Raw genomic sequence first — 23,384 nt, forward strand, 5'->3', positions numbered from 1 at the left:
GCTCAAAGAAGATAATTACAAACAATTCTTCAAGAATGGTTCAGTTAATGTTAATTTATACAACAAACTAATTACTGCCAAATGGTAAGAATCACATGTGGAAGTCCCTTCTCCCACGCACACAACTCTACCAGCAGCCATCTGCCTTAGCTCCGGAGAACTCAGGGCTGCCCAGAGAAGACTGGGAGAGGAAGGGTGTGGGCTCCTCAGTTCATTATCCTTCCAGCAAACCACAGGCCTGAAGGACCACACGTGCGCAGTGTTGGCCAGTTTCAGGAAATGCAAAGAGAAGAAATACACAGAAGGGCATTCGGTGAGAGCAGGTCAGCTCCAGTTTTCTCTCCAGGTTCAACCCACGTCAGCAAGCAAAGGGTGCTTTGTATATGGCTTCAGATACAAACTGCATGCTTCAAACTGTCATTAACATCTGCTTATCATTTCCCTATGCAAAGAAGTATTGACGCTTTCCTTCAGGGTATCAGCAATTTCTGAGTTAAGACATAATTCAGTCTATATATGAAGCAATTAAAATAATCCTCTTACATATTATAACTTGAGAGATATTTGTTAAATTATCATGGAAGTTATATATATATATGATATGAAATATATATATGATATGATATATATATATATCATGAAAGAGGGAGAAGTTTTTAACATTGATGGGCTGAAATATAAGTGCAGCAAAACATGGACAATTCTTTTTCTTTAAAATGATGAGGTGAATCTTGGCATGAATGCAATAATATCTTTTCAAATGGAATTTTAAAAAACTAAATAAGAGTAAAAGTATATTAAAATTTATTTTTTATAAGTTAAAAGAACAATCACAGATGCCTTTCAGCATTCAAAACACTGAACAGAGACATAAGTCCTTGTCAAATATGCAATGAGTAAAAAACAAAATGAGAAAGCATGTGGTAGTAAAACTAACATTCATTTTCCCCCTGACACTTAGGCCTCTGGAACTCAAATGTATTTCACATAGACTCGCTCATCTCACTGGACTTTCTCCTTCAAGTGCAGGTGCTCAGCTGATCCTGGGAAAGATCCCAAGATAAGCCTAGAATCAGGAACAGTAAAGACTAACTTCCTCCTCATGCTCATGTGGGTGTGGAGAGATGTCAGGAGAAAGCCAGGAGAAAGGCTGTACAACACAGTGGGACCCCGATGCCTGGAGTGAGGAGACTGAAATGGTATTTTACTCGAAACTCTTTCTTGAGTTTATTTCATCAAAGTTGACACAAATCCTAGACTAGAATTAGCAATCCTTCTGCTTTTGCTCCAAAATGTGGGGATAAAAGATACATCACCATGCCAAACTTTCCCTCTCTCCCTTCCTCCCCCATATATACATGTATGTGTGTGTGTGTGTGTGTGTGTGTGTGTGTGTGTGTTAAGATGTTGTACCATCCAGAACTTAATAACAGGAAAGGCCTTGCATGATGAGCCTATTTAATTCAAATCAGCCATGATCCTAGTCATCTAAGTGCAGTGGCAACCTTCTGTTGCTGTTGTCATAGAAAGGAAGTAAGAAAAGTCATGTTATCTACAATGATGGTAAAGGAGCTGTTACCACCTTCTCATGGGAGGAGGAACCATCTCCTCACCGTGCTGTATCCTGGTGCTCACATGCATTGTGGAGGATGCTATGGGATACAGATAAGGTAAGGATGGCCAGGGTCTCAGTCATAGAGGCAAAGTGTGGCTGTTTAATGATTTTTCTGCACATGAACCATCACCTGTGTTCTTCTCAGTCCCCTAAAACTCACTGCTTAGCCACTAAATTCCAACACGAACAAAACTGTCTCTTTAGACTCTGCCTTTGGTATAAAAGAACATTTCTTTACCTGTCCCCATGAAAAACAATCTGATGGTAGTTTAAAAACTATTAATTACCATTATTTTATTTTCAAATGAAGGAAAATGAAACATTCACCTAAGAAAATACATGGAATAATCAAGCAAACAGTAACAGCCAAGTCTCAGCCCTTGATATTTTATCCAGGGGACCACTACCCAGAGCCCCTGGGTGGATGGCCTTGAGTTATGATGGAAAAGGCTCCACCTGATGTTTAATTAAGTCATTCAGTCTAGAGTTGCTGTGTTAGGAACACTGGCACTGGGCAGATTGGACCTACATTACTACTTTTGGGGACAACTGTCAGGGGACATGCAATTTAGAGAGCAAGATAGAAAATATTTAGGCAGTTGAAACTATACTCTTCAACTCCATCAGCCTGGTAATGCATAAATAAGCAGATGAAAAAATGAACATGGCCAGAGACCAATGAAACTTTATAGACACAACATGACTATTACAGATTATTTATGTATCACAAAATTGTCTTTTAATTTTTCAAGAATCAAAAATAGAAGAGCTAAAATCTGTTCTCTGTTCATAGACTTCACTGGACTGTGACCATAGGGTGATAACCATGCTCTAAAAGGTCAAAATGTAATTGAGAGAAAAGACAAACTTCTTAAGAAAGAAGGACAAAGGTTTAAATTTTTTGCTCGTAGGATTGAAATATTAAATGTCAAGGATCGACAGTTATTGGTAAGTTGTAAGTTAAAGAAAAATCACTACAAGTTAACAACTTATATACATAAAAAGAATGATAGCTGAGGGTCTAAATGTAAGTGAAGACTTGTTAGAACAGGGCTGTACAGAGGGTCAGGGGAGTGCTCAAATATGAGAAATAAAGCTAGTGGAGTAAGAGAGATAGGGAGTGAGCTCAACAGGCTGGAGACAGACAGGAAGTGAGCTCATAAGGCTGGAGACAGACAGGAAGTGAGCTCATAAGGCTGGAGAAAGACAGGAAGTGAACTCATAAGGCTGGAGATAGACAGGAAGTGAGTTCATTGCAGCTTCAGGAGGACCATACCCACTTTATTAAAGCTCTGGGAAATGAAATGTATAGGCTTGCAAAAGGACCATATCCCATACTCACTGAGGCTCACACTGCTGATTCCTAAGAAGACTATTGACTAATGTGACTGCCAAATCCTTCAGCCTGTTTCCCAATGACCTTTTCTCCAGGAAACTATGTACACAAATTTACTATTACTGTCAGCATGATATCTGAGCATACTAGAATAACTATATCATTTGTTCTATCTGTATGTATGTCAGAATTAAAGAAGTATTTTTAATTGAGGTTATAGTTACAGAGTAGATAAATTATGGCTCTATATTCAGTTATTATTTTTATTTTGTATTATGGGTCAATAATTATTCAAAGCTATCTATGATTATTTTTAGTCCCCAAATAAGCTTTAGTTTAGATATTACATATTGTCATTATGATTACAATCAGTTTCAACCTTCCAAACAGAGAGTATTAAACAAAAGTTCAATGATAATATATGCTATTCTTTATAATCATAATGAATAAAGAAAATTGGTTGAATGTTACACCTCTATATTATTTGCTGATGCACAGAAAGAAAGAGTTTTCTTTGTCTTTTCAGCTGTAAATTTTCTTCATGCACCTGGTAAGGAGAAGAATTAAGATGGGATGGAAGCAGATTAGAAGAAGCCATGTTATAGAGAGATGAGTCCATATATGTGGCAGCCACTTTTGATTAACCACCTAAAAAAACTGGCTGAAGTAGTCACAGGAGCCGCACCAAGTCCAAAAACAATACAAAAAATATCTGCTGATCTGTCAATATTCATCATAGAAGCTATTTGGTAAAATATTGCATAGGTATTATTACTTCACGTTTGAGCCCTTGTGCTGCCTCCCTGCAAAACTTTCCCCTAAGATCCCAAATTCTTGGTTTCATTTCTGAAATGTCATAATCAGGTTGAGAATAGGAGCTATGCTTTCATTTCTGTCTCCTCATTAACCCAGGAGTTCAATACATACTCAACGTCAAAATGACGGTGAGTGAAGTGAGGGGCATAATTAAGGTTAAGGCCACAGAAAAAGCAGTATAGTCTTTACATTGGGCTTTACAAAAAATATACACAGAATGGCAAAAGAATAAAATAATGGAAAATTAAAATATAGAATGTAAATGAGAATTCCTATTCTGTACACATGATTTAGCAAAAGTTAATGTAGGCAAAGGTTGCAGAGATTCATTGGGAGGGGGATGGCAAGATGGCTAAGCAGGATAGCACAATTGCCCCTAAACTAATAACCTGAGTTCAGTAACTGGAACCCATAAGGTAGAAGGAGAGAATCACCTCCTGTAAGTATTCCTTTGATCTCACATATATATTGTGCTAGTCTCTCAACCCTGTAAAACAAATAAATGTAATAAAAAAGAAATTCAGCATGACATAGGTTATTCTAAATCTAGAGTAACAGTATTAATATTTATATTATTATTTTATTGTTTCACATATATGTTTGTACATGCTTTATATATTTCATTATGTGTATATGGTATACATATTTATTTTAAACATATATATTAATTTACATATATTTTGTTTGTATATTTATATATGCAAAATAACAATGTTATTATTATTAATAATAATAAGTGGAGATATGGGTTGGCAAAATCATTTTTCATAAGTATAAATACTTACATAAAATCAGATAGAGCAAAGATGGAGAGAAAGAGGGCATGCCCAGAATTTTGAGTCTTCCATAATATCAAAAAGACAGCCATTCTCATTGATTAGAACCACAGATACCTTCCAAAGACACAGTGTAGAATACTCTTTAATATAACATTTTAAAAACCATAAATAAATTAATTTAAATGAGACTCACTCCTCTTATTTCATTGATACTGTATATTAATCCCTAACTATGATTCTCTGAATAAAGGAGTTGGACTAAAAGGCAGGGTTTATTATTATTGTTGTTGTTGTTGTTTGTCTTTTTTGTTTCATTTTTTGGCTCCTCACTTGAGCTGTGTATCCCTAATCATTCTGATGAACTACAGGAGCTAAGACATGGATCAGTGGTGACACCATGCTCAGTGGTAGTGCAAAACAAGCCCAGTGATGGCCGACATGAGGCAATGTGGAGCCAAACAAGTGTGGACATGGCCATGTTCTGCCATAATTACTTTGAACTGGGTGCTTCTTTTTCTTCCTGAGATTTAGATAGCTGTCATATTAATGCTGAGATCTGACCTAGCCTTTGTATACTTTTCTTCTGCCCTAACGCAGAACTTCTGCCATGACCTAAGTTGTACACCCAACCTCCTAGTTAGATGTACTTCTCTGCTGAGATGTGGGAACTTTCGAAATTGGAGAAATGAGACAGATAAGATGAGACAATGCAACCAAACAGAAATCCTCTAAAAGAAATCAAACTCCAGTGGGAAGAACTGTGCTTAGGGTCACTTCCAGGGTATTTGACTTCAAGTCTCCGCTGTAACTATGAGTCCTCATCTGAGGACTGGGGACTATAGCACAGTGACACAGAACATACCTTCCACAAATGGTGTCAAAAGCAAATAAAGAAGAATCTTTCAGGTACCTCTTACAAGACAGTGTAATTTCTCCAGGAAGTAATGTTAGCAGGACTTTAATTCATCAGTAATACTCATCACTGCTTACCCAGTAACACACTAAGTACCAGCCCAGTGTAAGTATGCTGCCCTACTATAGTAAATGGATACCTAATACTGGCACACTTTCTCAGCCACAGTCTTCTTACACAATTCCATCTTGCATAGAGGCCAACCCTGCTGTCATATTAATGTGTGGGAGAAAACTCAACACAGGAATTAAATCAGGGCTCCTTATCGGCCATATTTATGTAAGACTACTGCCAACCCAAGCTACTTGGAAGGGGATAGAAAAACATCCTTTGTGTATTATCTTATTAATCACTTCTGACAACAAAATTTTCATGTTTTACTTTGGAGCTGTACTGTCTTAACCATCCGTTTCAAACCAAGAAGGATGAACTAGTCGATAGCTTTGAAAACCCCCTGCATTTGTGGCACTGATAGCCAGGGCAGTCTCTGAGAGTTTACACAGAGATGGCACTGAATAGAAGACAGTGCGCAGCAACTTTCTCCACAAAGACAAAACAAAAGGAGAAAGTTCAAGAAAAGGCTCTTCACCCCTCTTCATAGCTGTCAGGCAACGTCTATTGACCAAGAATAGCACACAGTAAACACGCCAAACAAAAGGAATAATGAAAGATGTATTTACTTGCTCAGGGACTTGATTTTTCTTTCTATTTCGTACACACCCACACGGAAGAGTCAGCATTGTGTTGACAAATAACCACAGAAGCCAGAGGGAGGTGGGGAGTGGAGAGGGGCCTGGCAGGTATGTGACTATTGTCAGTTGCTCAGTACCATATAGACAACACCCTCCCCCAACACACACACACACACACACACACACACACACACACACACACACACATCACACACACACATGAGAGATAGGCTATGGGCTATGGCTACACGGGTCCGGACATGACAACACTCAATGGGAGGAGGCAGGGGAGGATGGAAGGCAGTAGTTAGGGCGTTTCTCTGTCTTTAATTATGTGACCCTTTGTATTGGTTAAGGAAGAAGAGGATTATGTTCTAGAGTAATCTTTTAGCTAATGGCCAGTGGTTGCTTGGCAATTTGCTATCGCCCCAAACTGTTCAACATGGAGCTGTTTATTACATTGTTTTCCAAATGGTTTCAAATGCTGACTTCATAGTTTATATCACATATGTATGTGGATAATCAATATGAAATTGAGACGTTTTAAGGTTCTTCTGCATGTATTATCTAAAGCACAGCATGTCCCCAGTCATATACATAAACTGGGAGTAAAATATGCAAACTAAGATGTTGCAGTCCATGTTCTCTATTTTTTGGCATTAAAGCCACAAGGAGGACAACGGCTCTGTCCTATGTGCCTGGGCCTTTCCCAGGGACTCCAGCCTAATACTACATGAATGTTTGTTTCTGAGTGACTCGTGCAACTCCTCTCCATGTTAAGAGGAATGTCTAACACAGATGGGAGTAGGAACGGTCTAAAGATGGTCAGGATGGACACAAACTAGTCTGCAGCAGTCCTGTCATCATTTCATCCAGGAATGTTTTCTTGGACTTGGAAAAGAAGTTAGTAAAAGAGCTGGGTGAATTAGCTGCCTTTCAAAATCAGGATAGTGCCATATTACATTCTAGTGAAGCTTTCCCTTAGGATTCCAAAGTTTGTAGTCCAAACTCAGGAGTACAAGGCACAAGCGGGTCTCCAAGTATAGCAATGACATAGGCCATCTTAATCAAATCAAAGTGTCCAGGTCATATGCTTCTATTTGGCCCTAGCCTCTCTGTTCCCTCATGTTGCTGGCCATATTTCTCTTGAACATGAAGGGCAGGGCACAAGGTGCTTGGGGAAGTCCTTGAGGTCTCAGGACTCTGGGAGCAGGTGGCAGAGGCGGTTCTGAGTGGTGCTCTCCACTGCCTCCAGAGCTGTCCGTGCCTTCTTCATGAGAGAGTCCTATTAGAAAAAAAGACCAAGCATCCACTAGAACAAAGCTAAGCAGGCCTATTTAATTAGGGCAAATGCTTGATATCCACTTCTCCGTGTTAAACACACAGCCACGAGGGCTTGGGAGGTCTGATTAATTTTAATATGCATGGTTGTGACAAGTGCCTCGGGGGTAAGAGACTGAAAAACACACATGGGCACGCAAACACGCTAACTCCTCAGCCAGGCTGGAGTCGACTTCTGAGCAATGCGTGGAAGGGCTGCCCAGATTAGAGTGCTACCATTCAGCTGGGGCTGGGACCATCCTTGAGAGGGAAGGGAGGCCTCAGAAACAGGTGGCTGGCTCTTCACTCTTTAATAAATGATATCCCTAAAAGTAATGATATAAGATCAGCAAGAAGAGCTGCTGTGTTCCCCCTGTGATTATTTATAAATATGCAGCCAGGTCAGCAGGTCTCCTTCTGAGAGGTCTTTGCTTTGAATTTGAAGGTCTGAAACTGACAGATGTAGTTAAACATAGAGAAAAAGAGGTATACTAGGTATCAGAAAAAATTAGAATTCCTCAGGTTAAAAAAAAAATGTTGGGTCTGGTCTATGCTGTCCACTCTGTAGACACACACACATATTTAAATAGGAATCTTTAGAATGAAAGTCCTTATCCTTTAATTTAAAACTACAAATATATAACTTAAAACACAATACTAGCTTATATATAGAAGGATATAGATGATTAAAGACATTCCCCAAAATGGTTGCATTTTACTAGGTAGAATGTAAGTTCTAGCTGACCTTGGTATAAAAGGCATGTCACTCACATGATTTCTATAACCACGACCCTGGATTGCCGCTCAAGACCCCACTGAGTACAATGGATTCCCATAAACAGTCCATGAGCCTTCACTATCCAAACCTGAACATCTTTCCTGAAAATATAAATACATTTTCTATAACACTCAATGAACTCAAACAGATCGGGCTAAACTGTCATGCAGGGTAGCACTTGACAAAGTGTGGGGGTGGACAAGACTCACTTCAAGGCTTCAAACATAGCTGTCTACTAATGTTCAAACACTCCTTCCTGAAAAAGTAGACTCTTCAGCGTGCGAGAGCATCATCTTGTCTCAACCTTTGAAAAAATAAGCTCTCTCCTTTATCAACATTTTATGAGTGTTGATTTCCATATCGGGGTGCCTTTGAGAAGGGGTGCCCCTGGGTTAGAGTCTAGCTTGCTCAACAAGAAGAGAGACATTTCCGAGTGACAGACGGCGCAGTTGAACACAGAGCCACAGAGCGCGAAGCGTAGCCCCTGACAGCAGTTGGAGTGTGAGGAACAAAACTTTAAAGAGACCCATTGAAAAGTCCCCTTGTTTGTCCTTCATGGGAACAGCACTCACAAAGCCTCTTCAGGATGTACTTTGTCAAAGGGACAGAGAGCAAGGAGACAAACCACCTCAAACCTCTGCCAATTAAAGTATCTTTAGGCTTTCTCCCATGTACTCATGGCTTTTTTTTCTTCTCTTTCCCACCTCATCAAATACAGTGTTAAAAACAAGAGTTTCAGAGAGCCAGTTCTTTGCACAGGGAGGGGGATGCTGTGGGATTCTTTGATTTGTGATTACACATCTTTATTGTTTTCCCCCATGATAACTACTAACTATAGCCGCAGAAGTGAGACGGATTCTGCACCTCTGTCTTAACTCTGCCAATAAAACAGTGAGGCTTGATTTAATTTGTAAAGGGAAGCTCCACAGCGGACATGAGAGTGCTAAGAAGAGGCGATGTCATTACTCTACACTAATGCTTCACGCGCATTGCCTCTGGCCATGGTCACAGTGCCAAATTCCACACACACTCAGGTGCACTTTGTTTGATACTGGAGTGTCCCCCTGACAGAACTGAGCCGCACAACCACGCCAGTGTCTGCAACTCTAAGCCGAACAGTAAGCCAGAGGAAGAGGGCTTTGCATCCACTTGAAGATGCACACATACACCAACACATTTGCATTGCGAATTGAAGGGACACAGATTGGCACATGCTTTTTTTCTAGAAAATTGCACAAGTTCTGTGCCAGATGATATCAGGTACAGACTTCAAGGCAGGTACCGATATGTAAAAGATGTATGGTACACTAAAATCCATACACATTTCCAAGTTTTGAAAGAGGCCAGTTTGACAGCTCTCTGTATATTCATTTCAGTTCAAAAACAAACAAATGTAAAACCCAACAACAACAACAACAAAAAAAAAAAACAGAAAAAAATATCCAGGCAAGTCCTGTTAGTGGTGAATTTTGTGCCATCTCAACCATAGGCCTATGCCTCGTGGGGACAGAGGGAATGAAGACTTGCCTGTCTCCACTCTGGTGGTCTGAGGGTGATTCTTGGGGTAGAGGCCAGAGATGTGGTGAGAACTGTCATGAACTAGACTTTTCCAAGCTCATGACTAATTTCAACGGTTCTCACAAGAGGAGAATTGTCTGTAAATCCTAAGCAGAAGCACAAGGAACTACTTTCCATAACGAAACAGGGTAGGACTGTGAGAAAAATGCTACCTTCCCCAGGCCTTCTAAAGTCAGGAGCAAGGACTAGCTGGGGAATTCGGGGGAAATCTCTCAGTTGTGTGCATCAGTGCTACCAACAAAATCTGTCACAACTGGTGTCTTCCTGGTGTATGCTCACTGAGGCAAGACAGTTCATGGGAGTCTCAGTCAAAGAGGAAGAACATGAAGAGGTGCAGACAGGAACTAAAAGGAGGCATATGGCAACCTGAGAGAGACACACCCAGTGTACCCACACACATGCATTATGTGCACAGCATGTGTGAGTGCACACACACACACACACACACTCAGGCATGCACATCTACACACAAAAGATGGGAAGAAAAACTTACAAAAGAAGGAAAAATGAATATAAGAGAATGATAAAATTTGAGACAGCCATATACGTTTGGGTCCTGATGTTTATTTTTAGGACATATCCCCGTTACAGTGGGAATACAAGAAACACAAGGATGGGACATTATATCCCCTCCTACTTCTACTTGGGTCACAATTTATGATGGCCCCCATTATCAATTTGGAGAAATTGTCTTTGTCATTGTAAAGTCATTCTTGATGTAAGACACAGGCTAACCACGTATTTGTTTGGGTGAACATAGACATAAACAATCTCAAAGCCATGGCCTGTTTATGGCTTTGTTAGCTTCTCATTTGCTGTGGCTGTTATTGATACTAGATGTCCTAACTTTCTTCCCTGAGGGATCCTGAGAAAGGAACACTGTAAAGTATGTCACCAGTGTACCTGAGGAGTGAGATCCCTTAATGAGCGGCGATGTGACAGCGTTGATAAGTGGTGCTTTTTCAAGCAGACTACGATTTACAAAGTACTGTGTTCTCCACTACCTCATCCCTTCTCCTCAGTCACTGAAGACAGCAGTGCAGCCAGCGCTGCGCTGAAGGGCAGACAGCACATTAACACCGTCATGATAATAAATAAGGCCAAATAAGTGCCGCGCTTCCCCAGTGAAATTATAGTGTGGATGCTCAGTTTTAGGTAAACTCTCATTCATACAGAGAGTTGACAGATTCAAGAGTTGGAATAGATAAAAATCACACCGTGGAATATCACTGAATGTTTGTAAAGTATTCCCCTGAATGATTCAGTAACTAGACAACACTCACACACACACACACACACACACACACACACACACACACACACACCACATATACCACACACATGCTAAATAAATAAGCAAATAAATGCAGGCAATTGGAATTTTTAAAAGAATAAAGTATAATAATACTCATGTATGAAACTGTCAGAATAAGACCCATTACTTTGTAAACTAATGATAAAAAATATTTAAAAAAAAAAGAAGGAAAATCTATGAGGTAATTAAGACCAAGAGTGATATTTAAGGCAGAGACAGACACAACAGTGGACCAGGGTTGCAGGTCAGTGGATAAAGCACTTGCCAGGTAAACTTGAGCCACTAAGTTTGGATCCAAGGAACCCAGGTAAGGCCAGGTCTGCAAACCCTGCCCCAGCGAGGTGGAAAAGAACAATCCCCAGAGCTTAGATGCCCCAGCTAAGCTAGCCTAGTGTATGTGGGAGTAACAATATGAGACCCAGCGTCAATAAGGTAGACAGTAAGGGCTGCCACCTCAGGTAGCGTCTACCTCTGTGTGTATATGGTGGCAAATGCATTGCACACTCACAAGAACACACAGGCACACACACAGAGATTTTTTTTAAAATAAAGTAGTATTAAGGCACAAAGAGCCGAGTAAATGTGTGCTCATTAGACAGATGTATAATTGAAGGGTAGAGGATAGTTGCATTGGGAAGTGTAAGGGTGACATGGGGTAAAACGTTCTTGTGCTCATCTTCAAGAAGTGTGTGAAAGACAGTTCTGTTCTAATTTAGGGTCCTCCGTACAATTAGAACAGGGTAAATTTACTGTTTATTTTTCTAAGTAAGAATATTGTTAACTTTGGTGTTTTAAATGTTGTTTTATGTTCATTGATTTAATGTCTATGAGGAGAGGGCACAGTGAGACCCTGGTGTGTGTGTGTGTGTGTGTGTGTGTGTGTGTGTGTGTGTGTGTGTGTGTGTAAGTCAAAGGGCAATTTGTAGGAAGTGGTTCTCTCTCTCCACCATTTGGGTCTCAGGGATGGAACCCAGTTGTTCAGGCTTAGCATGCCTTTTTGTACCAGCTGAACTATCTGCCATCCTAACGGCAGAGTTCTGTGAGTATTAGCTGAAGAACTAACGCTAGTGCTAGCATGAAGTCATGTGTCTTTGAAGATTTCTCCTCTCTATTACCCAGGTCAGCAGTATAGCAACAGCAATGAAGGAGATTAAGCATACTTTTCATAAAACATTTTGAACATTTAGTCTGATTATCTGAGCTTTAGTGAGTATAATACTGTAGTAAAGTTAAATACATGGCCCAGAATACAGTGTTACATTAGAACAAGAGTTAAAGGTGGCTGTAACCCCCGCTTGCTGGGAGACCCAGGCCAATTCTAGGACATAGAGAGGTAACAAAAACATGTTTGCTTTACTGACACATCCAAAGCTCTATTACTCCACCATTATCTTGCTCCTAGACATTTTTATTAAAATCTTAAGGTTTTCTCATTTGTTGTCTTCTTTTTCTAATGGCAATTAGATAGTCGACAATGGGTAAGTATGCCCTTAAACACTTTCTGGAAATATGATCACTTAAGCAGTAACATGTAAGTTACTTATGGAGTAACATTAAGGAGAAACTAGCAACTATTGCTTCATTTCTTTTGTTAATATTTCAGAGGGATACGGAGCCATGTGAGTTAAAGTATAGGAGTTAATACACAACCATGCAAACTTAGCAAGCTGTACATGAGGTTGTGGATTCTAGACCAATGGCAACATCAGCTTTGAGGATAACCCTAGGATGTCTTTAATCATCATAGTTCTCATCTGAAAATGGAGAGGAAAGGAATCTAGTTACTGAGGCCATGGGAGATGTCTTGTCTCTCCTTAGTTAAAAAGGGCTGGCTGACTCGACAAACTTATTAACAAACATAACTCAACCACAATAGAAAGTCTGACATAACGTTAGTGGGTATCTATGAATCTATGAGCACAAATCAGAGTAAGAATGAACAGCAGTGGACAGCAAGATGGCTCAGTGGGTAAAGGCACCTGGTTCGAAGCCTGATGACCTGAGTCTAAGCCCTGGAACCTACGTTGCTGAGTAAAAGAATTGACTCTGACAAACTGTCTTCTGACTTGTATGTGCCCATGCATGCAAACATACATGCATGAATTAATTAATTAATAATTTGGAGAGGAATGGATATTAAGAATCTGCAGGAGCAGATTCATTTTCATAATGACAGCCCAAAATTCTGAAATACTGAAAACACAAGCAGGAGAGTGTTATGTTTTTCTCCTAAAATATGTTTAAAAATACCTTAATTCCTTACTCAGAAGCACAGGCTAGCTAAAGTAAAGAAGAGGTGTGGTTTCTTCAGTGCCTCTGCACCTTTAAGACAGACAGACATGCTCACCTTCTTGTCCTCCCTTCTCATGGCCTAGCCTCCTCTCCTGGCTTCCCTGTCCCTGTTGGCATGCTGTTGGCAGAGTAAGGCTGGAAATAATGTGGTCTTTCTAGTGATCTCTGTTTCCCCCACCCCCACCATGCAAGAGGAAGCCAAGATGTGAACACGGCCACTCATTATGATTTCACTGGGCTTAATGAAATTTTCATCACAACCTGCTGCTCATTTTAATGCTCTTTGAAAAACAATGGACAAAGATCCAGAGGAGAGAGAAGGATCCCTTCCATGGTCTCTGTGCCCTTAGCACTTAGCTCCACTCCCTGTCTGCCCCTGTGCCTTCCTGTGGCTTCTCTCTCTGTGGAGCTGCAGCACGGGCTTGCAGAAAGCTTTCCCACCAACATGCTTCACATTTTCCCCTTCTGAAAATTTTATCTTTTGATGCCAGGTAATAAGAGAGCTTCAGCTCAAGTGTGTGTGCTCCATTCACCACCATAGTCCCATGGACGGGAAGCGAGAGTGGCCTGTCTCGTGCATGCCCATACCCTTTGATCAATGATGCCTTGAAGGCAAACAGAGCTTCCAGTTACTTTGAGACTTATATTCTCCTAACATACAATTCTGCATGCTTTTCTCTTTGAAATTTATTATTCTTTCTGAATAAGAACATGGCTTTTCTCAGATATAAATTACTTCTTTATAAGTCCATAAATTGTTTTGGTCACTAGATATCCATTCTTGAAAAAGGTGTAGAGGTTCACGCCTATAATCCCAGCAGTGTACAGAGGTAGGAAAATAATTAAGAATTTGAGCCAGACTAGCCTGCATACTTAGTCCTAAGCAAACATAAAACAACACGTAAAGTATTTATAAATGCATATAATATATATATATATAGTTAGCAGGGCAAAGTATCAGTAAGAGTACATCTATGATTTTAGATATTCAGATCAGGTTCTGCATAACTTGCATATGTGGGTATAAAGGTTGTTCATGCTCCGCCCTTCAGAGATTGTTTCTAAAACTCATGGGGGGATATGAGGGAGCCTGTGTACATGTATGTGCCTGTATGCATATGTGTTATGTATGAGTGTGGCACATGTGTGAGTACAACATAAACAGGTTTTCATGTGTATATACACACACAAAGGCCAAAAGAAGACACTATCAAACTACTATTCTATGTCCCAATTCCTTTGAGAAACAAGCTAATCTGGTGGCCACCAAGCCCCTGGAACTCTCTTTTCCTGTCCCCTACAGCACATACATGGGATTACAGGCATTGTGTAATGGCATTGTAGCCATTCCTGACTTCCAGGTGGTAAAGCGTTCATGTGTGCACAATAAGAGCAAGTGTTCTTCCCAGCTGAGCCACCTCTCCTGCCCAGACTCGGACTTCTCGATTCTTGCCTTGTTCGGTATCCATTCTCTCTAATCTTATTCTATTTTAGAGCACGTTCCTTCTTACCTGAGCATATACGTGTTCTAGGGGAGGAAGTTCTTAGAAGTCCATTACTGGCAGAGAGATACTAAGAAAGGTTCTCTGACCTTCATATGCAATCGTGACTTTTCCCTGTGCCAACCCTTCCTGCTATGACTGCCATCCTTGCTGCTCCACCCCAGTGGCTGCTCCTGGGAACTGAGTTCCTCCTATGACTCCCAGTGCTTCACCAGATCTTTTGTCAAGTACTTGTGGGTGCCACCTGCTGCTGATTTTTCCACTGATATATATTCACTGTGTTTAGATTAGGCCTGCCATCTACTTCCAAGTTAAGTGTTTATACATCTCCTCTTAGTCAACCCAATACAGCAATACAACATCATGCACAAAATTTCCTTTAATAATATCAGCTAAAGAGAACCCCTCCAAATCTCCTTGGAATAGAATATACAGAACAAACACAGGACCCCTTATTCCTATTCCTTATCCTTTAATTCAGAACATATCCAACACTACAATTTTAAATTAACATATAAGGGAAAACACTTTACAACGTCTTCTATGAAGTAAGCATCAAAATCAGGATGTACATTATTCAAAAGAAATACATGAATTATTTGACCTCATGGTTCTGGATGTACACATCCTCAACAAAGTCTGAACAAGTCAAATCCCAAATGAGTCAAAAAGAACTATGAAGTGTGGCCCAGTGTAATTTATCATAAGTTTGCTAGGTAGGTCAATGTTGAAAATCTCCTTGGGAATTTAAAGATCAGTGATTGTGTGTATGATATTAGTAGATCATTACAATCAGTGATTGTATATATTATATTAATAGATAAAATTCTAAATTCATAGAAAACCAGAGCAAAGAAGAAAGTAGGTCCTGATAGCATCACCCAGGAAAGCCTACAACAAGCATCCTATGTCCAGGTGGGTCAAGAAGCCTGGCTCCTACAGTCAAGAACACAGCACTGTATTGCATCCTCTCTTCCTATCTTAAACAATATCCTACTAGAAGTTGAGACATATAAGAAGAAAGAAAAGCAATAAAACCTGAATTAAGGGATGAAATAAATGAAACTGTCAGTTTATGAATGAAATGTTTGTCCATGTAGACAATTTCACAGAGTTAACAAAAACTGCTACCACTGAATTTGAGGCTATGGTATTTCTACATATTATCAGCCAGCAAGTAAAATTTGAAATTAATAGTATGATTCTTGTTTATCTTTTTATTTCAGATAAAAAGGCAATAAACAAGCAGAAATGCAGCGAATACATCTAAGTTACCTATGTGCAAACTGTGAGTCAAGATTTTAATAGCTGAGAACGATTTTATTTCTTTATGGGTGAGAACTGTCATAGCTTCTTTATAATGTGATCAACAGGCGCAACACATTCTCAGTCCAATCAACAATATCCTTTGGATATATTCAAACATACTTTAGAGTTTGTGAAGAAAGACAATAGAGTCAGACTGACCCATAAAAACCCTAAGGAAAAAAAATGCTGGAAGAACAGTAGAACCCCAAACAAGACTTCTTACCAAGCAAAGCTATACTCATGAAGACAGTAATGATTTTAGGCAAGGGAAGAAAATGAGTTGAAGGGACAGAGCTTGAAGGACACAAATAAATGGACATTAATCCAGTCAGCCACCTTCCCAAAGGAGCAAAAGCATTTAGCAAACAAGAGTCATCTTTCAGAAAATACCTAGGCATGCTGTGACAACACAAAAATTAAAGAATCCAGACACAGAACCTTTAAAAGACTAACTCAAAAGGGCTCCCAGATCTAAAGTATACAATGCAAATTCATAAAAGTGTAGAAGATTATATAAGAAAAGTATCTCAGACTCTACATGACTACTCAGACAAATCAGAAAAGTAAGACTCATGAACATAGTGACCACTGAAAAGTCATTTTCTGAAAAAGAGAAAAGCATTTTCTGCAAAAGAAAATACTGAGGATGAAAATACCAACCACAGACTGGGAAAATGTTTGTCAAATACATTTCTGATTTAAACTGGTATCCAAAATATATAAAGATGTCCTGAAATTCATCTGTATCAAAATGACTCAATAGACATACAAAAGCACCAAACAGACACTTCCCCAATGACACGGAGATGCAAAATAATTGCATGAGGAGATCTGGACATGGAGGGCCACCGGGGAACTGCAAGGTAACCGAGTAACGCGATTGTAATCCATAGCCACTCGAATGCACAAAATCCCCAACTCTAACACAGCCAAAGGCTGAGAGGGATGTGGAACAGGACGAGCCTCCCTTCCGTGGTGGCAGGAAGGAAAATTTTATAAACACTTTGCAGACAGTTTGGCAGTTTTGTATAAAGTCCAGCAACATCATCCTGTGCCACGATGCTCTTAGGGACTTGAAAACATATTGGCTATCACACATTGTACGGCAGACACGACTTGTAATCAAAGTACGTCTCCCCTGCACTTTCTTGGTTTGCTCACTTGGAAATCGCAGTTGAGGAAGAGGGAGGCTTGCTCTTGCATGCTGGGTGGCTTCAGCGTCCCAGACTCAGCCAGAGTTAAACTGGAATAGTTAGCATCTGGATCTAACCCTGAAGAGGTTAGCAAGGTTTTTTTACTTCTTTTGTTTTATTTTTAGGATGAACTGTTTCACACACACACACACACACACACACACACACACACACACACACATTAGGTTACATGGGGTCACAGCTAAGTAACTACAATAACATTTCCATGGACTGCGCAAGGAACGGACCTAAGATCAAGGATAGGATATGAATATATTGATGCACAAAGGTTACGAAATGTAACACAACTCTGAAATGGTCCTTAAGGGGAGAAATTTCCCTGGGATGTACAGCACAGGCTGCAGATCCGTGACAAAGTAGGTGGGTCTTCTGGGCAGTGATGAGACATTCTATTCTCGAGCCTACAAGCTTCATTCGAGTGTAACTTACTCATGCATAAAAATAAGGCTCACATTGCAATGTGACTTTATGATTTAAAAAAAAACTTAGGATCTGTGAGATAGAGATGAAGAAAGGAATAAAATAAAGAAGGAAGGAAAGAAGAAGAGGTAGAGAAAGAAAGAGCTAAAGAGAGAGAAAGGAGAGGAAAGAGAGAAAAGCAGACAGAGCAAGAGAGTGAGAGAGCAAGCGAGAGACAGGAGAGCAAGAGCAAGCGAGCGAGCGAGCGAGAGAAGGAGAGCTAGAGGCAGAGTGAGAGAGAGAGGGGGGGAGGGAGAGAGAGAGGGAGAGGGAGAGAGAGCGCGCAAAAGGGAAGAAACCTTTATAGACATCAGTTTAAGAATCTACACCAAGCATCAGAAGTGGAAGCCAAATCAAACCACTGAGCCCTGAAAGGCCACCAGGGCCGTCTTCCTTTCGCAGCCTTTACCTTCCGGCTCGTTCTTGATCAGCTCTTCCATCTTCCTCTGCTTCAGGGTGTCCACCACGTCCGCCAAGCTGCCCTTGCGCCGCTCAGGAGTCCCCAGGGCTGCGCTCGACACCGACTCGCCGCTCTGTCGCCCACCTTCTTCCGCCTTCTGAGGTGAGGTAGATGAGTTGTACGGAGCTAATGAAGACATAACTCTATTGCCATCGACTTCCTGGAAGAGAAAGCAAAGACAGGGCGGGTGGTTTAAAATTCAGTAAGGTTTCTTTGGGGCGAAGGATCTCTGTAGCTTATTCTGTAGACATACAGGAATGTGACATGCCACTCTGTAAGAGCAGGGAGCAAAGAAATCTTGACAAAAAAACTGTCTTCACTTTGCAAGCCAGCTCAAGAGTGAGTCACTGATTGCTCTACAGGCAAAAACAAAACACGAGGCCCCTTGCCTTAATGTGAGGAGGCACCTTTTTAAACGTGGCGTTTAAAAGGCAGCACACTGTGATCCTACTGTCCTGGCTGTTGCTTAAAGATCTTGGATATTTGTAGGACTGTATGGTGGAGCTGTCAACTGCATCCAGTTGCCTTGTGACATTGGAATGTTTAATCAAATCATACACTCATGTACCGTGTATGCACCTTTATCTTCTGTAGCTGTAGCCTCTCCATGGCTCTCCTGACTCAAACTTTGTCCCTCTTGATGCCCCACTCACTCTCAAGCTTTAGAAAAGCCACACCAGGAGACCTGGACACTGCACAGGAACGTGGTGAGAATGCCTCTGTGTCCCGGACTGAGTTACTGCTTGAGGCTCGGTTTCTGCCTTCCCCTGCCTGTCACTGAAGTATCAAGTGCTTTCTCTGTTAACCAGTCCCCTGATTTTTGTTTCTTTGTAACTCTCTGCCCCTGAGAGGCTCTATTCTTCGTTCTAAAACTTCATGTTTTTGTATTCTCTTATCTTTTTCTCTCCCAGATTTCAACTGCTTACTTGTGACATTTATAACATGCAGGGTCCATTTGGTGTCAAAGATAGTTCAGGAATTTTAAAGAAGCATGAATCCAGCACGATAAACAATTTTCTTACTTAAAGGTCTGCCCGGGGTCATCACTTATATCCATAGTCCTTTAAGTCTCACAAAGCAGAGCACTGTTAAGAGCAAAACTTTATCACTGGAGCTTTGGGAGTCTCTCTCTCTCTGATTGTGTTTCTCATTTGTATGGTGCAGAAGATTCTCATTAAAACACAGTGTGAGGAAATGGGGTTTGCAAGATTGCACACCATGCCTGTTGGTACCTCCATCGTCTGCATAAGAAATGATATTGGGCCCCAGAAACAGAACAAATGACACTGATAACTTAAACATGGAGGCTAATAGTGGCTAGCTTAAAGCATGCTAAATTACTTGTCCAAAATCTTGTCACCTTGATCCTTGAAGATCATTATCAACATAATCATTATATCTTGATATGATTTTGAATCAACAGATGTTTAGTGGGTATAGGGAAGTTAACTGAAGGAGAAATATCAGTTTATTGTTTGGACTTTAGCATGAGGAGGAAAAAAAGAAGATGAAGAGGAAGGAGGAAGAGGAGAAGAAAAGGAGGAGGAAAAAGAGGACGAAGAGGAATAGGAGGAGGAAGAAGAGGAAGAGCAGAAGGAGCAGGAGGAGGAGGAGGAATGGGAGAAAGAAGAGGCGGCGGAGGAGGAAATATTCTCTAAGGAAACCTTCTAAATTACAGCTTCTAAATCCCAGGTAGTTTAATCCCAAGTAACTTCCCTCTCTCGTCATTTCTATGGAGTATGCCTCTGATATGTCCGCTGAGTGCTCTACACACACAACTTAGTTTCTAATGTCACTGGGTTTTGGATACAGCCTGCATTATACAGTGATTACAAGCCCTTAGAGGGAAATTGTGTACCCACTTTTGATGTTATTTATTTAATACTCTACATAAACATAAGCACACAGAGGAACAGAACACACAGGCTCCTCTTGGTCAGAGGACTGAAAACTTGATTCTGTAAACTCATAAGAGTTCATAAGAATGGCCCACAGTACACACCATCTATAACACAGAATGCAGCAAGAAGCATCTCTATTCATTGCACACCAAAGATTTTTCATCTCATGTTCCTTCCTGGGTGAAAGGAAACATTTCTCAAGCCTACACTGGGTATATGTGTCTGTACCCTGTTAACACGGAGTGTTCTAGAAACAGCAGCTTCTAGAACTGGCAGCTGACTGAAGACCACATACCTTTATAGGATAAATCATCCCAAGAGATGATGCCCCCCATCTCCATGCAATCGGCTATAGAAGATCTGAAATTACTCCCAAAGGAAGCACCCCACGTTACATACCTCACATTCACTCACCTTACAGACAAGTAGGAAATTTTTTTTAAAAAGCTTAACTTGTCTCTTAGGGATTCTAAACTCAGTCGCCGCCATGGCAAGACAAACTTAAAGAAAATTCATTAAGCATTATTGCTACTTTACAAAGGACTGTATCTTATTCCTGGTTCACCTCTCAGGTGACATTTTAGCTACTAGCACCACTAACCCCTTCAATGGGTCACTAACAGCTGCTGCGCCCTGGGACACCATTGTTCATTCGCATGGTGAATCCCGGCAGTGGATGCTGGCTGCGCCTCTATTCAAGGGAGTTTTGGTGTTTCTAGTTTCCTCCTGAGATTGTTTTCACCATACCTGAAACATGGCTACATGTTTCTCCTCACTCTGGTAGCAGACAAAAGACACTCAACTTTCAGAAGCACAAAAGGACCAGAATAGCCATACGCATCTAGTCCACTCCCAAAATCTGAGGGTAGGCTTCAAGCTTGTACAGGCGAATGCACAGGACTGTGAGGTGTGCACAACATCAGAGTGACCTACTCTCTGGATGCATTAGCACAATCTTCTGAATGTTATCAGCTTGTCAACTTAGCAAGCAAGAGAATAAGAGATGGTATGTTGTTTAACGTAGCTCCCACCCACTAAAATACCCTGTGAGAATAGCTTCTGTCTCACTCTAAAGACAGCATTTCACTCTAAATACTTGGAAGAAAGTACTAGTTCTTAATATTTAAAGGTTGATTTGGATACTGAGGAAGAATTATTTTATTTGAAGAAAAGAACTGAACTTGGACAATTTAACCAGTTCCAAACAGCACCTCATCCTTGGCTCTCAGACTTGTAAGAAGCATTATCTTACTTAAGGTTTGGTTCTGTATGTAGAAACTAAAGTCGCACATGGTAGAAAAAACATATTCATATCGTATTTATTAGAGTACATAATAATAATTGGATAGCTTATGTCAACCATTTTAAAGAGTCTTATAGGCCTAAATTTAATCTCTCGATAGTAGGACTAATTATGATTTCCAGTTAATAGAGAAACTAAGGGACTCTGACTGGGAAATATGAGGTCATAAGAGCAGGGACAGATGAGAAATGCCATGTGGCTTCACAACCTCAAGTCTAACCTTAACAATAGCACACTTTTTTTCCTTAAAAAATTAAATTATTGCTTATATCTATTATATGCGAGCAAGATCGACTGTATTCTTTCCAATGGTTATGAAAATGAAAATTTCCTTCTAATATATTCATCTGCCATAACTAAGGGCCAAAAAAGCTTTCCAAGTAGTAAGAAGTCCCTATTTGTAAATCCTGTCCGTCCTTCTATCCAATTAACTTAATAATGACCTTTGACATTTAAACAATGACATAAACTCAGCATGAATTTTTTTCCCTAACTAGTTGTTCAAAATAGACATAGTGGATAGTTTATGGTGGTCAAGCCATTGACAAATACTACCTGGTCCTCTGTTTGCAGCAAACTGAACATAGAAAAGGCAATAGGGAAGACATGAGCAGCGATTGATGGGCGTTTCACCAAGAGCAGCCTCTTAACTGTGGGTTCCACAGCATCAGCAGCCACGAGGGATGACAGAGAGAAGCTCAGAAGAGATGCTCTCCTTACAAGATCAATCTGGCCGTGGGTGTTCCCAAAAAACTCACCAACTGACACAGATACAAAACTTGGATAACTATCTTAACTGCAGCTGTGTGTGCTCACCCCTTACATGCTTTAGAAGAAGGAGGCCACTCCCAACACACTTGGAATAACTTGTCACCCTTTACTGTCTACCCTGTCAAACTGAGTCTGTCAGGTACAGCAGTGAGGCCTGTGCAGACGGTCCTTTAAATCTTTATGGCACTTTCTTGGTTAAATTTTCAGTGTCTTTTCATGAACATTCTACTGTGCCTGCTTACTCTCTGGTTACAGACCCCTAGGGAGCATATGGGCTGCTCTTCTGAAAACAATGCCTATGAGCATGTACACACAGCCCTGGAAACACACAACCCATTTCCCCACCACCTCAGAGACTGGATCTCCCGTTTTTATTCCAACTATGAACCTACTCCTGAAGTCCGCCCACAAACTCCCATTAACAATGGATTTCTGGGTGGAAAGCCCTCCCCTACTGCATTGTCTTAGGAAGGTCATCATGTAGACAGAAGATGATGCTAAACAATCAATTACTGTTAAAAGATAATAATAAATGGGCTGGGCATGGTGGTGAATGTCTTTAACTTATATATTTTTGGGGGTAGAGGTGGTTAGATTGGTGAGTTGTAAGGGCATTCCTGTCTACACAATGAGTTTAGGTCAACCATGGCCAAGCACAGATACTCTCAGTCTCTCCATACATGTGTGCCTTAGTTTATTAATATCTATGATGTAAAGATTAAACAATGGTATGCATGGGATCCTCTTTGGAAAATATCTAAATCCTTGCGACTGAAAAATTGCAAATGACTAAATCCTTGAGACTTAAAAATCAACTTTGTTGGTCAGTAGGCTAGCCCAGCTGGTAAAGGACCTAGACACCAAGGCTGAGGACCCAAGTTCAACCCCCGAGTCCCACAGAACGGAAGGAGGGGAATGATGCCTATGGGTTGTCCTCTACCTACACATGCCTCCCACACAAAATAAATAAGTATGTGCAATAAAATACTGTTTATGAACAGTGAGTATTCGGGTGACTAAGCAGAGCGGTTG

General features: G+C 40.6%; 1 protein-coding gene across 8 annotated transcripts in view; it reads right to left on the reverse strand.

Annotated features, from left to right (window-relative positions):
- Positions 1 to 23,384, reverse strand: part of Sox5 (SRY-box transcription factor 5) — a 974,603-nt gene that overhangs the window by 268,359 nt on the left and 682,860 nt on the right. For all 8 annotated transcript variants that reach the window (XM_052175238.1, XM_052175240.1, XM_052175244.1 and 5 more), the window contains one exon: positions 18,327 to 18,537. In XM_052175238.1, coding sequence (XP_052031198.1) covers positions 18,327 to 18,537 — 211 coding nt within the window. The remainder of the gene's footprint in view (positions 1 to 18,326; positions 18,538 to 23,384) is intronic.

This window comes from Apodemus sylvaticus, chromosome 2 (genome assembly GCF_947179515.1).
Source record: "Apodemus sylvaticus chromosome 2, mApoSyl1.1, whole genome shotgun sequence".
Lineage (NCBI taxonomy): Eukaryota > Metazoa > Chordata > Mammalia > Rodentia > Muridae > Apodemus > Apodemus sylvaticus.